Source organism: Oncorhynchus masou, chromosome 9 (genome assembly GCF_036934945.1).
Source record: "Oncorhynchus masou masou isolate Uvic2021 chromosome 9, UVic_Omas_1.1, whole genome shotgun sequence".
NCBI lineage: Eukaryota > Metazoa > Chordata > Actinopteri > Salmoniformes > Salmonidae > Oncorhynchus > Oncorhynchus masou.
The window spans coordinates 65,634,334-65,649,901 of NC_088220.1; the positions used below are offsets into that span (position 1 = coordinate 65,634,334).

At 44.6% G+C, this 15,568-nt stretch overlaps 1 protein-coding gene across 4 annotated transcripts in view; it reads right to left on the reverse strand.

Annotated features, from left to right (window-relative positions):
* Positions 1–15,568, reverse strand: part of LOC135546488 (protein turtle homolog B-like) — a 73,209-nt gene that overhangs the window by 23,810 nt on the left and 33,831 nt on the right. For all 4 annotated transcript variants that reach the window (XM_064974955.1, XM_064974954.1, XM_064974956.1 and 1 more), the window contains exons 4-11: positions 10,581–10,732; positions 7,633–7,750; positions 4,051–4,195; positions 2,877–3,022; positions 1,779–1,921; positions 1,375–1,515; positions 1,132–1,251; positions 848–998 (exon numbers count right to left, since the gene is read on the reverse strand). In XM_064974955.1, coding sequence (XP_064831027.1) covers positions 848–998; positions 1,132–1,251; positions 1,375–1,515; positions 1,779–1,921; positions 2,877–3,022; positions 4,051–4,195; positions 7,633–7,750; positions 10,581–10,732 — 1,116 coding nt within the window. The remainder of the gene's footprint in view (positions 1–847; positions 999–1,131; positions 1,252–1,374; positions 1,516–1,778; positions 1,922–2,876; positions 3,023–4,050; positions 4,196–7,632; positions 7,751–10,580; positions 10,733–15,568) is intronic.

Below are 15,568 nucleotides of genomic sequence, written 5' to 3' on the forward strand. Positions count from 1 at the left end.
ACAGCTGTCACTCCAGTGATGGGACACTTGGGAAGGTGCCAGCTAGGGTGTATGACTGTGAGAAGTCCTGAGGCATGCTTATTACTCATATGTACTGTAAACACACAAGCAAGTCACTTGTCTAAGCAGTACTTCAGTATACATATAGTCCAGCTGGGACTAGGGTCATCATGAATATCTAAGCAGTACTTCAGTATACATATAGTCCAGCTGGGACTAGGGTCATCATGAATGTCTAAGCAGTACTTCAGTATACATATAGTCCAGCTGGGACTAGGGTCATCATGAATATCTAAGCAGTACTTCAGTATACATATAGTCCAGCTGGGACTAGGGTCATCATGAATGTCTAAGCAGTACTTCAGTATACATATAGTCCAGCTGGGACTAGGGTCATCATGAATGTCTAAGCAGTACTTCAGTATACATATAGTCCAGCTGGGACTAGGGTCATCATGAATGTTTAAGCAGTACTTCAGTATACATACAGTACAGCTGGGTCTAGGGTCATCATGAATGTCTAAGCAGTACTTCAGTAAACATACAGTACAGCTGGGACTAGGGTCATCATGAATGTCTAAGCAGTACTTCAGTATACATACAGTACAGCTGGGACTAGGGTCATCATGAATGTCTAAGCAGTACTTCAGTAAACATACAGTACAGCTGGGACTAGGGTCAGCATGAATGGGAACAGAAAGCTGCAGGGTTGCTGTCAAACTACTTAAATTCAGATTAATTGAAATTCTGAACCCTAAGCTGAGAAAATACAGGGGGACTGTATTGATGACTACGATCATCAGACATGCATGGGGACAGAGGGTTATGAGGTCACAGGGGACGGTACCAATGACGAGGAGGTGCGTGCTGGCAGTGATGCTGGTGACAACATTGGTGGCCACACACTCCCATTCCCCATGATCCTCCTTGCTGAGGGACAGGAACTGTAAGCTGCCGCTGGAAAGGATGTTGTGCTTACTCTTGCTGGGCTTCCCCACCTTGAACACATGCACACACATGCGCACACACACAAGCACACACACAGTTCCCTGGTTGTTATATCAAAAAAGCAGTTTGAGTTTTCCATGTTTCTCTTCCCAGACTAGTCCCAGCTATAGCGTGGTGTCATACCTTCCTCCAGGTGATGGTTGGTATCTCAGGGTCTCCCGAGGCAGCACAGGGGATGACCAGCTCTCTACCAGCCTCTTGGCGGTACTCCCCTCCAGGCCTCACGTTAAAGTAGGGGGGATCCTGTGGGCCGGGCCAACACACACACAACGTCACAGACCAAGTCTCACAACAAGTCTCCCCAAAAGGGGGGAGAGAAGACTACACATATCACATTTGGTCAGATGTTTCGTCCAGTACCAGTACCTTTAGCACCAGAATGGCCGGGTCAGACTGGCCCTTAGTACCCAGGGCGTTGAAAGGCATACAGGTGTAGGTGCCGAGGGAGTCTTCTGTGGCCTCCGCCACTCGGATACTCCCATCCGGTGCCTGGCTCCATCCAGGGTACTGGGACAGGAGAGAGGAAGTACACTCAACATCACAGGGATGCAATATTCTCTAAAACATGTCAGGGCCTGTATTCAAAGAGCGTTAAAGGAGTGCTGATCTAGGATTCGTGTCCATATAAATCGCATTCATTATATTCTAAAAGGGAAAGATCTGCAATTCTACTCTGGGATACTTTGTGAACAGCTGTTTTGGTGAATGAGGTGTTATCAGCATCAGTCCAGACAGACAGAGGCCCCCACAGATGGCCAACTGAGACTGACCTTCTCCACTCTGAGAGGGTAGCCATCTTTCTCCCACTTCACTGATATCACCGGCGGGTTGGCGTCCGCTGGGCAGCGGATGATCCCTGGCAGTTTCCGTGGGACATATATGATGGAGGGCATGTTGAGCACGCGAGCAGGGTCTGAGGGTCAGAGGTTAGAGGTCAGAGAGGACAGAGCACAAGGTTTTGTATAGATGGACGGGAGATATTTTCAGTGAAATTAGACTGGAGCATAAAGTCTGAAACTGTTAAATCACAATTACATCTGCAAGGTACTTCTCCTGTAATAAGTTGGTCGGTATGGAAACCATGTAAGAAATAGTATTTTACAAGTGACTTTATGGTGGCCCAAGCTAGCTGCTAACTAAGTGTCTTTAGCTATCAACTTGGATAGTACATAACAGGAAAAAGGACTGCTGAATTTGGTTTATCGTTTCAGCGAGGGGCTCTGGTCACCCTCTGAAGCTAATCACAAAGACAGTCATGGTCAGCTGGTAGTGTATCTAGATCTTTCTCTCTCTAAGAACACAGAAATCAATGACCGGCGACTCCAGAGGGAATTCGCATAGTAGTAAACACACTTAGACATCCGGCCTGGTGGCATTTCCCCCCCACATACCAGATGAACTAAAAGGTCACCATTTCAATTCAGTCCAGCACATTGAGGAGACCAAGACTCTTTCTCTAAGGGGAGAAGGATAGACTGAGCAGCATGCTATTGGGTGAGACTAGCAGACTGTCTCTTTCAGTGTCTAGCAATATGGAAGATAAACAACTCTACAGAGACTGGAATCATAGACGGGGAAAAATTTCAAAGAATATGGTGATGAGAGAGAACCTGCCAAGATGATGAGCAGTAGGAATATCTAATTATTCCCTCGTCCCGACCTTTGACTCTGAAATTCAGCCAAGGGTGGAAAAGTTTCAGCAGGGCGATATGTATGGTACTGCATCACCAATGACAATACATAAGCAGTGTTCTGGCTGCCATTATGCAGGTTGTGATACTGTTATTTCTCCTCCTGTTCCAGTACTGCAAGCCAGCCTTGTCTGCCCCTCCCCCTTACCCTCCCCCCATCGCCATGGTAACACTCACACTGAACAGAGAGGTGTGCCGATGCTGACGGTGGAGTTCCGAGGCTGTTGCTTGGGCTGCAGGTGTATTTCCCAGCATCCTCTGGTTTCACCCGGAAGATGTGGAGGGTTCCGTCGATGAGGATGCGTACTCGGTTTTTCAGGTCACTGCCGAGAGGAAGCAGAAGTTATCGAATATGCCATAGCATAGACACTCTCGCACACTTGGGATTGCATTAATGTAATTGCACAAGCTTGCCATGAGAGGGCAGCATTTGGTCAAATCCAACCAGGCTGAATAGCTTCCAAAAGATGAAGCAGTTGAATGTCAAATAAATCCCCTAATTTCCACAATCACCTGATGCTCCAGCCTTAGTGTTTTCTCTCGCACTGCCACTTTAAATGAAGTACCCTCATGAAGAGTACACTGGCAGATATTCTATTCCCGCTGTGTTTCAAACAAAGAACAAACAAACCTCACACCATGTTCATTTGAGTAATATTTGAGAGGACATTATGCAAAATAAATAGCAGAGGGAATATTTTAATCTAAACTATGAATATTTTTGAGTAAATAAATCGTATGATTAGACCAAAAATGCCCTTTCGTGATAGACCGTTGCCTCCAAGGATAGACCAAACATTGTAAGCAGCCCAACTAGGACAGTAGTGTCTTATCCTAGGGTTGATTATGCACAGCCTTTTTCTAGGCCTTAAGAAACCTATTTGAGATGGGCCTCTTTCTAAGGGACTCTCTGATAGGTTGATTCTCCCAGACAGACACTTGGTCTCCCAGTCACTTGTTCTTTCTAAAACGTCTCCATCACTAAACTAAAGCGGTGTTTGGGGCGAGTCTGACAGCTCCTGGCTACGCTTCAGATCATTACTACAGTATAAGAGGCATGTGGAATTGTCATCAGAGCGTGCTAACCCGGCCGGCGTGCTCCAGACAGCCCCTACTAGGCCCTCTCTTACTGCTGCCGGACCACAGCAGAACAGGGCGCCAGCACAGTCACTGAATTCAAAGTCACTGAATCAAGACTGGAAGTCTCACATAATAATTATGCCAAGACTCAGTACAAAATACTTTAAGGACACAAGATTCAAAAGCCTTTAGATGACAGGGTGAAAAAGACTCAAATACCAAAGGGAAGGCACACAGACAATCAGACACACGATCTCGATTATAACTTTACTTCTTAGTGAAGTAGACGTTATCTTCCTCCCAAAACCAGGTGTAGGTCAGGTTGCCTGGATACGCCTCTGCTTGACAGGTGAAGCGTGCATTCTGGGATATGTTGACAGTGATGTTCTCTGGCGGTGACTTAATATACGGTGGCCCTAGAATAAACAAACAAAGGCTTTTAGTGCACAACAAAACATGCACTGAAAAATTATATAAACTCAACATGCAACAATTTCAAAGATTTTACTGATTTAAAGTTCAAATAAGGAAATCAGTCAATTAAAATAAATTCATTAGGCCCTAATCTATGGATTTCACGTGACTGGGAATACCGATATGCATGTTTGTCACAGGAACTTTATAAAAAGTTAGAGGCGTGGATCAGAAAACCAGTCAGTATGGGTGTGGCCACCTTTTGCCTCATGCAGCGCGACACATCTCCTTCACATAGAGTTGATCAGACTGTTGATTATGGCCTGTGGAATGTTGTCTCACTCCTCTTCAATGGCTGTGCAAATTTGCTGGATATTGACGGAAACTGGAACACGCTGTCATACATGTCGATCCAGAGCATCCCAAACATGCTCAATGGGTGACATGTCTGGTGGGTATGCAGGCCATGGAAGAACTGGGGCACTTTCAGCTTACATGGAATTGTGTAGAGCCTTGCGACATGGGGCCATGCTTTATCATGCTGAAAAACGAGGTGATAGAGGTGGATGTATGGCACAATGGGCCTCAGGATCCCGGTATCTCTGTGCATTGAAATTGCCATCAATAAAATGCAATTGTGTTCATTGTCCGTAGCTTATGCCTGCCCATCCCATAACCTCACCGCCACCATGGGGCACAACGTTGACATCAGAAAACCGCTTGCCCACGACGCCATACACGCTGTCTACCATCAGCCCAGTACAGTTGAAAACAGGATTCATCTGTGAAGAGCACACTTCTCCAGCATGCCAGTGGCCATCGAAGTTGAGCATTTGCTCTCTGAAGTCAGTTATGACGCCAAACTGCAGTCATGTCAAGACCCTGGTAAGGACAACAAGCTTCCCTGAGATGGTTTCTGATAGTTTGTGCATAAATTCTTCAGTTGTGCAAACTCACAGTTTCATCAGCTGTCCGGATGATTGGTCTCGTACGATCCCACAGGTGAAGAAGCCAGATGTGGAGGTCCTGGGCTGTTGTGGTTACACGTGGTCTGTAGTTGTGAGGCCAGTTGGACGTACTGCCAAATTCTCTACAATTATGTTGGAGGCGGCTTATGGTAGAGAAATGAACATTTTATTCTCTGGCAACAGCCATGGTGGTCATTCCTGCAGTCAGCATGCCAATTGCACACTCCCTCAAAACTGACATCTGTGGCATTGTGTTGTTTGACAAAACTGCAAATTTTATAGTGGCCCCAGAAAAGGTGCACCTGTGTAATGATCATGCTGTTTAATCAGCTTCTTGATATGCCACACCTGTCAGGTGGATGGATTAAATTGGCAAAGTAGAAATGCTCACTACCATGGATGTAAACAAATTTGTGCACAACATTTGAGAGAAATTCGATTTTTGTGTGTATGGAACATTTCTGGGAACTTTTATTTCGGCTCATGAAACATGGGACCAACGCCTTACATGTTGCGTTTATATTTTTAGTCAGTGTAGATATGGATACTGAAATATTATCTTATGACCAATTCAGCATCTGTTTATTGTTAAATAGGTACAGTAGACCTGTCATGCCCTGACCATAGAGAGCCTTTTTAATTCTCTATTTATGTTAGGTCGGGGTGTGACTAGGGTGGGTAATCTAGGTTGTTTTATTTCTATGTTGGCCTGGTATGGTTCCCAATCAGAGGCAGCTGTTTATCGTTGTCTCTGATTGGGGATCATATTTAGGCAGCCATTTCCCCACTGTGTTTTGTGGGATTTTGTTTTGAGTTAGTGCACAGCTTATGTTACGGGTTCGTTTTTTGTAAGTTTTACAAAAAATAAAGATGTGGAACTCTGAGCACGCTGCGCCTTGGTCCGTATCTCCACACAGCCGTGACAAGACCCTGGCACAAGCTTCTCTCTAGTAGCCTATGAGATACAGTAAGCATACATATTGTAACTTGAACCACACACTTGGTTGCCAGACTTGCAGATGCCTCCACAACATGAGCCCTCAGTGCCCTGAGGTTGCTGCTCTGCTCTCTGTACTATATTACAGAGAGTGAAATGTAAGCTGTCTTTTTAAGTGGGCCCAGCTACAAACCTCCTGGTTACTTCCTTAATACACATGGAATAGCTTTATACATCAGGAGGGACTACTGAAAGAGTGGTTAAGTCACAGAACAAATAAAAATAGATCACTTTAGTGAGAATCACGACTCCTCCGATAGCTGCTTGTAATTGCTCAGAGAGCCTTAGACAACTTCACTGGCACATTTCCACAGAGCCTGCTTATGGATGGATACTCCTTAGTGAAAAACAAAAACAGGCTGCAATATTGCTTGTGTATAAAACTCATATGTATCATTATATCTCAGATTTATTCCAATTCACTCTGGATTTGCAAAAGCCTTATTCAAACCATCTAAACATGTATGATGTTTATGAGGATGCTTCAGTCAGACCAATGAATTGAAACCTTTCCCCTCACCTGTCAGCTGTTCTAGACAACCCTCCCCTTCCTGTATTGTCAGGCATGTGCATGCAGTGTGTGAGTGTGTTTAGAGGGGTCAGTAGAGTAAACCTTCCCCAAAATCCAAGATGTAACCAATGACTTCTTGCCCATCCTCCTTTTAGACATTGGCTGAAATTGACACATCTTTTCTCCACCATTAAACCTAACAAGCCTACCATAAAACCAACCTGCTCCATCGTCTAATGTACAGCCTGTTAACTCATCCTGTGCTTGTTTTGATAGAGAGAGAGAATGTGTGTGTGTGTGCACGTGTGTGCGCGTGTTTGACGTAGACATAGAGGCAAAGGCAGGAAGTGGAGGAAGCCTGTATCAGATCCATCTATCTGAGCAGAGCAGAGCCCAGTTCTGTGTCTGTCTAGCCGAGAGAGAGCCTGGTTAATGGACCGAAGACAGACAGTGCTGTATGCCTCAGATAGACAGTGATATGCACACACTACAGCAGCAGCAGTAGCCACAGACTAGGTCAGGAGAGGATTTAAGATTATTGACTGATACCGACTAAACCATATTACCACACTGATAAAACCAAACACTAACCCTGCATACTGTGACAAAGGCAGGAAACAGAGACTGTTTAAGTAGAGAGCGGCAAGACTAAATTTCTCCATCTTAAACACAATCTAGACACAGTACTGCATAGCTGTAGGCATGTAATAGATGTTTAAAAGCAGGTGTATGGTAAAAATAGCGTAAAGATTAACTGATAAGGGAATTTTCAGGAAGTCGGGACAAACTGTTCTTTCAGTATTCAGCTAGCGATTGTCCTAGGAATCTTCTCCTCAAAACTCATACTCAATAATCAGTGTGCACCTCAGTAGAGAAAAGTCATGATTTCTCCCTCACACCACCATAGCAACCTTTCAAGTTACACCCATCTGTGACGTTACAGTGTGACCGTTGCCCTCTTACCTTGGACCAGCAGACGGGTGGTGTGGAGCACCTCTCCCTGGTCGCTGAAGGCTCGACACGTATACGCCCCTCTGTCGTCCCGAGTGATCCCCAGCACTGTCAGACTTCCATCATGCACCTGGGTTGGACATGTTTGTGCGAGACAGAGCAAACATACAGACATGGTATTTATAAGCATAACCTAGTGAAATGGCACACCAAAATCAAGGCAGGATTGAGGTTCTGTCTTTGGTAGGAATGTATGTTTTATAGAGAGCATACAACCAATACTCTAAAGTCTAAACTCTGACCTTTGACAAGGCTGTGGTGTGGGAGCCTGAGAGGGGTGAGAGAGAGGGATGATAAAGGGGTGAGAGAGGGATAAGAGAGGGGTTAGCAAGAGGGATAAGAAAGGGGTTGGGGAAAGGAATGAGAGAGGGGTGAGAGAGAGAAAGAGAGAGGGGCGAGAAAGGGGCAAGAGAGAGTGAGGGGTGAGAGAGTGAGGGATGAGCGATGGATAAGAGAGGGGTGAGAGAGATTGATGAAAGAAAGGTGTGAGAGAGGGGTAAGGGAGAGAGGGGTGAGAGAGTGAAGGATGGGAGAGTGAAGGATGAGAGAGATGGGTGAAAAAGAGGGGTGAAAGAAAGGGGTGAGAGAGAGGGGTGAAAGAAAGGGGTGAGAGAGAGGGGTGAAAGAGAGGGGTGAGAGAGAGTGAGGTGAAAGAGAGCGGTGAGAATGGATAAGAGAGAGGTGAGAGAGATGGATGAAAGAGAAGAGTTAAAGAGATGGATGAAAGAGAAGGGTTAAAGAGCTAGATGAAAGAGATGGGTGAAAGAAGGATGAGAGAAGGGTGACTGGCTAAGAGAAGGATGACAAAGGGATGAGAGAGGGGTGAGAGAGGGGAAAGACAGAGCGCCAGCTCGCTGAGTGACATCAACTATGACACAGGAATGAGGATAGCTGTCACTTCCTGTACATCACACATCATTTCCAAATGTTAGGTGCAGCCTTCAGCAAGCTAAGGGATTTACTCCATCTGAAGTATGGAGGGGTGCTGAGAGAGGGGGTTGTCCATGGTTCACAGGGTTCCTTAAAGACAACTGGAACACTAACGCAAAACATGACAAATGAGAGAGGGGTTGCAGCCGAGGCTTGACACGCCTGGACTGTTCTTCCTCCCCTCAGGGACCCGCCCTCTGCAGGATTCTGCAGCCTGACTGACAGATGCTCCTGGCCAATCACAGACATGCAAGACAGTCCAATTAAGGGCTTCTCGATCTGCAATCTGGGTGCAGTGAAAAGTGCACAGACAGACAGCAGTCTCACATATACTCAGGCAGATGGTGGTGTGTGCTGAAGATTTCCTCCAGCACACACAACCACACCTATAGACTGCCTTCCTTGCATGAACATGACTTATGAAACAGACTGTATAGACTTGTCTACAGCCAGTCTGAGTACCAAGATAGAGGAACATGCATATTTTTATTTTCTTCATATATTTTCACAAGTGTGTAGCATTCACAACTGTAAATTGTTGTCAATAGACTTGCCTAAACTGATCAATTCAAATCGTATGTCACATGAGCCGAATACAACCTTACCTCGATATGCTTATTTTACCAACAATGCAGTTTTAAGAAAAATAAGACTTAAGAACATTTTTACTAAATAAACTATAGAGAAAAAAATAACAAGTTACACAATAACATAATAATAACGAGGCTGTGCAGGGGTACAGGTTAGTCTAGGTAATTGAGGTAATATGTACATGTAGGTAAAGTGACTACGCACAGATAATAAACAGTGAGTAGCAGCATCACAATTATCATTTTCTTAAATGGGGGGGGGGGGTCAATGCAAATAGTCCGGTTGCCATTTGATTAATTGTTCAACAGTCTTCTGACTTGTGGGTAGACGGTGTTAAGGAGCCCTTTTCACTGGTACAGCTGTAGAACTTTTGTAGGATCTGAGTACCCATGCCAAACGGGTCCTTTTCAGGCTCCTGAGGGGGAATCGGTGTTGTAGTGCCCTCTTCACGACAGTCTTGGTGTGTTTGGACCATGATATGTCCTTAGTAATGTGAATGCAGAGGAACTTGAAGCTCTTGACCTGCTCCACTACAGCCCGATGTGAATGAGGGTGTGTTCGGCCCTACTTTTCCTGTAGTCCACGATCAGCTCCTTTGTCTAGATCACATTGAGGGAGAGGTTGTTGTTCTGGCACCACACATTGTTTTGGAGTCTGTGGAAGCTTGTGTGTGAAAGGATATAGCCTAGCCATACTGTTCAGTTGTTCTGAATATTTCCATACTGTTCAGTTGTTCTGAATATTTCCATACTGTTCAGTTGTTCTGAATATTTCCATACTGTTCAGTTGTTCTGAATATTTCCATACTGTTCAGTTGTTCTGAATATTTCCATACTGTTCAGTTGTTCTGAATATTTCCATACTGTTCAGTTGTTCTGAATGTTTCCATACTGTTCAGTTGTTCTGAATATTTCCATACTGTTCAGTTGTTCTGAATATTTCCATACTGTTCAGTTGTTCTGAATATTTCCATACTGTTCAGTTGTTCTGAATATTTCCATACAATTCAGTGCTTACTGTACTTTGTTCCATAGCAACAACAAAAAAACTTCAAGAGCAGTGACATCCTCAGAAGCGGTGGGGTGGGGCTGGTGTTAAGCATGCAAGACATGTATAATATCTAAGATTTCAACTTCACATCTGAATGACTCCAAGACCTTAAAGGGCTAAATGATCTGGAATCCATATACCTTCAAGGCTCATTTCCCTAAATATCAAAGAATGTCATGGCAGCCCAGAAAATGGACAAATCTACATGTTTTATTTCTACTGACCTAAAATAGAGTCACTTTCACAGGCCATTTCACTGCTAATTCAAGGTTTAAAGGGCATGTATTTTAGCCCGAGGTACAGTCAATTTGTTGCCCAGTTTGTCTTACCTTGTATTTTCCACTGGTTGCAAGCTCCTCCCCCTCCCTCAGCCAGCTGATCATGGGTTTGGGGTTTCCCTGGGCGGAGCAAGTCAGCAGTGTGCTGCCCCCCTCCTTGGCCTCCACATACTGTGGGGGCGTGGTCGTAAAAGTGGGAGGGGCTTTGGGAAAGAAAAAACAGCATTAGCATATTTTCTATCCACTGAGAATATCTTAATTTCTTGAAGGTATTAAAAAGTTGGGAATTTCAGGGATGTGACATAGTCTTTAAATTAACAGCCTATCAAATGTCTTCATGCCCATGTATCTCTAACCAGCATTACACAGGGATGAGGAATGTCTGTTAACATTTTAAAACACAATTCTTTAAATGTTTTATGTATTTATTTAACCTTTATTTAACTAAGCAAGTCAGTTAAGAACAAATTCTTATTTACAATGATGGCCTAGGAACAGTGGCTTAACTGCCTTGTTCAGGGGCAGAACGACAGCTTTTTACCATTAGCTCGGAGGTTCAATCTAGCAACCTTTCGGTTACTGGCCCAACGGTCTAACTACTAGGCTACCTGCAGCCCCACATTGATAAATCCCTAAAATGTACTCTAAGAAATGTGTTCCCTATTCAATTTAGGCAAAGATGACCTAATCTGCTCTATATGAACCCAGCAAAGAGCATAATATCACAACCATCGAACATAATACAGCCACTAATAAAACCAATCAGTACAGCATACTGCACAGCTGTTACTGGGTCTCGCTAGTATCCTTTATCATCTATTTCTAGCTAACTAGCTGCTACACTACAGTACCAATCAAAAGCTGTGACAATGCCTGCTCATTCCAGGGTTTGTCTTTATTCTTATTTTTATTTGTACATTGTAGAATAGTAGTGAAGACATCAAAACTATGAAATAACACATATGGAATCATGTAGTAACCAAAAGAGTGTTAAACCAATCAAAATATATTTTATATTTGAGATTCTTCAAAGTAGCAACCCTTTGCCTTGATGACAGCTTTGCACACTCTTGGCATTCTCTGCATTTGATATCTCAAGGTAACTCTGGTTCTAAACAGCAGCAGCAGTATTGTGCCATCCAGGATGTACATGTCAGGCGGTGTCTGAGAAAGGCCCCACAAATTGCCAAAGACACCAGCCACCGGAAACATGGACTGTTCTCCTTGCTCCCGTCCAGCAGACGGTATTGGTGCTCAGACAAACAGACTTCTAAAAGAGCTTCTATCCCCTGGCCATAAGACTGTTAAATGGCTAATAACTACTGCTCCCCCTCACACCTCCGCTGCTACTAAAATGATTATTGATTAGATTTACTAGTACCACTACGTTGCCGTTCATTGATTGCCGTTACCATTAGTATATATCTATTTATCCTACTACTAGTACTACTGTTTACATGTACAGTGCCTTCAGAAAGAATTCACACCCCTTGACTTTTTCCACATTTTGTTGTGTTACAGCCTGAATTTAAAATTGATTAAATTGAGATTTTTTGGGTCACTGGCCTATACACAATACCCCACAATGTCAAAGTGGAATTATGTTTTTTGAAATTTTTGCCAATTAATAAAAAATGAAAAGCTGAAATGTCTTGAGTCAGTAAGTATTCAACCCATTTGTTATGGCAAGGAGCCTAAATAAGTTCAGGACAAACATTTACTTTACAAGTCACATAATAAGTTGCATGGAGTCACTCCGTGTGCAATAATAGTATTTAACATGATTTTTGAATGACCACCATATCTCTGTACCCCACATATACAGGTCCCTCAGTTCTGCAGTGCATTTCAAACACAGATTCAACCACAAAGAGCATGGTGAAGTTATTAATTACACTTTGGATGGTGTATCAATACACCCAGTCACTACAAAGGTACAGGCGTCCTCAGTTGCCGGAAAGGAAAGAAACCGCTCAGGGATTTCACCATGAGGCCAATGGTGACAGTAAAACAGTTACAGAGTTTAATGGCTGTGATTGGAGAAAACTGAGGATGGATCACCAACGTTGTAGTTACTAACCTAATTGACAGAGTGAAAAGAAGGAAGCCTGTACACAATAAATATATTCCAACTCATGCATCCTGTTTGCAACAAGGCACTAAAGTAATACTGAAAAACATGTGGTAAAGTAATATACTTTTTGTCCTAAATACAGTGTTATGTTTGGTGTAAATACAATACTGATAAATGGAATGGAGCGAAGCGAAGCACAGGCAAAATCCAAGTGGAAATCCTGATTCAGTCTGCTTCCTACCAGACACTGGGAGATTAATTCCCCTTTCAGCAGGACAATAACCTAAAACACATAGCCAAATCTACATTGGAGTTGCTTACCAAGAAGACAGGTAATGTTCCTGAGTGGCTGAGTTACAGTTTTGACTTAAATCTACTTGAAAATCTATGGCTTGAAGAATTTTGAAAATAATAATTGGCTAATGTTGCACAATTCAGGTGTGGAAAGCTCTTAGGGACGTATCAAGAAAGACACACAGCTGTAATCGCTGCCAAATGTGATTTTACAAAGTATTGACTCAGGGGTATGAATAGTTATGCAAATTAGATATTTCTGCACTTCACTTTCAATAAGTTAAGTTTAATCCATTTTGAATTCAGGCTGTAACACAACAAAATCAATGTATATATTACCACTAGTTATTACCATAAGTATTTATATATTCCTGTTAACAGCCACATTTACATGTATATCCACCTATCACGCCTAATACTGACACTCTCACACACTCAAACACTTACACACACACAAACACACACCCACCTCCCTACCACTTATGCTGCTGCCATACTGTTGACTATTAGAATGATTTATCCTGCTACCAGTCACTTTCTCCTAATCCCCGCCGACATGTACATATCTACCTCAAATTACTCCATTATCCCTGCACATTGTAAATGTGGTATTGGCATTGACCCTCTATATAGCTTCTTCTCTTATTTATCATGTTTTCTTTATTATATACAGTATATTTTTGTATTTTACAGAATTTTTGTATTTTATAAGCATTGATTACTGTACTGTTGGGTTGAGCTCGCAAGTTAAGTATTTCACTGTACTTGTGCATGTTACAATAAAACTTGAACTAAACTTAGCTGAAGAGAGGATCACACTCTCTCTACCCAAGTGGGTCATGGCTAGCCGATGGGAGTCTTGTCTTGACTTCTAACTGCACACACACATGGTGGGGAGTAAACAAACACACCAATTAGCATTTCTAGACATCTGCCTCTCCATCTTGGCCGCTCACTGCACAATGCTCCTGTATAGAGACTACCGGTGACTGTCACGCCCTGACCTTAGACCTTTTTATGTCTATATTTTGGTTTGGTCAGGGTGTGATTTGGGTGGGCATTCTACGTTCCTTTATCTATGTTTTTGTATTTCTTTGCTTTGGCCCGGGTTGGTTCTCAATCAGGGACAGCTGTCTATCGTTGTCTCTGATTGGGAACCATATTTAGGTAGCTTTTTCCCACAGGTTTTTGTGGGTAGTTAATTTCTGTTTAGTGTTTGCACCTTACAAGACTGTTCTGGTTATTCTCTTGTTTACTTTTGTTTTAGTGTTCAGTTTTAATAAAACAAGCATGAACAATTACCACGCTGCACTTTGGTCCGATGATTCCTCTTCTTCAGACAACGAATAGCGTTGCAGAACTACCCACCACAAACGGACAAAGCAGCGTGGTAACGAGGAGCAGAAGCTTCAGGACTCCTGGATTTGGGAGGAGATATTGGACGGACAGGGACCCTGGAGACAGGCTGGGGAAAATTGCCACCCGAAGGAAGAACTAGAGGCAGCTAAAGCTGAGAGGCGGCGATATGAGGCAAGGCAGCGCAGCAGGCACGAGAGGCAGCCCCAAAGATATTTTGGGGGGGAAGCACACGGGTAGATTGGCAGAGCCAGGCGATAGACCTGAGCCAACTCCCCGTGCTTACCGGAAGCAGCGTGATACTGGTCAGGCACCGTGTTATGCGGTGAAGCACACGGTGTCTCCAGTGCGCGCTCATAGCCCGGAGCGCTATATGCCAGCCCCCCGCGAGAGTGGGCATCCAGCCAGGGCGGATTGTGCCAGCTCAGCTCGTTTTAGTCTCCGGTGTGCCGTTTCGGCCCAGGTTATCCTGCGCTGGCTCTGCGTACTGTGTCTCCGGGGCGCTGGGAGGGTTCAGTTCGTCCTATGCCTGCGCTCCGCCCGTGCCGGGCGAAAGTGGGCATTGAGCCTAATGGAGAGGTGCGAGTGTTAAGCACCAGATCTCCAGTGCTCCCCCACAGCCCGGTTCGACCTGCGCCTGCACTCTGAAGGGGCCGGGCTAAAGTGGTCATCCAGCCTGGAGGAGTGGTGCCAAGGCTGCGCACCAGAGCTCCCCCACAGCCCGGTTCATCCGATGCCTCCTCTACACACCAGGCTTCCTGTAGGTCCTCGCCAGCCTGGTGGGCCCTGTGGCAGCCCCACGCACCAGAGTGTCTCTGCGTCTCCTCCCTCCAGAGTCGCCCTCCAGTCTGGACCCTCCAGAGGCGCCCTTCAGTCCGGAGCTTCCAAAGGCGCCCTTCAGTCCGGGGCCCGCTACAAGGGTCCCCAGTCCGGAGTCGGTGGCGAGGGTCCCCGCTCTAGAAGCGCCACCTAAGTGGGCCAAGCCAGAAGTGGAGCGGGGTCTACGTCCCTCACCAGAGCCGCCACCACGGAGAAATGCCCACCCAGACCCTCCCCTATAGGTTCAGATTTTGCGGCCGGAGTCTGCACCTTTGGGGGGGTGGTACTGTCACGCCCTGACCTTGGGGGTGGTACTGTCACGTCCTCCATTTCCACTGATATGTTACGTCCTACTGAATCGTATAATATGATATGAATGTGCTTAAGATCCCATTCAATCTCTTTATTAACAGCTGTTCCAGGCATTCTCTAAATGGGTATTGTCATTCTGCAAGTATACTAGAATACATTCCATTCTGAACATTTGTAAGCAACC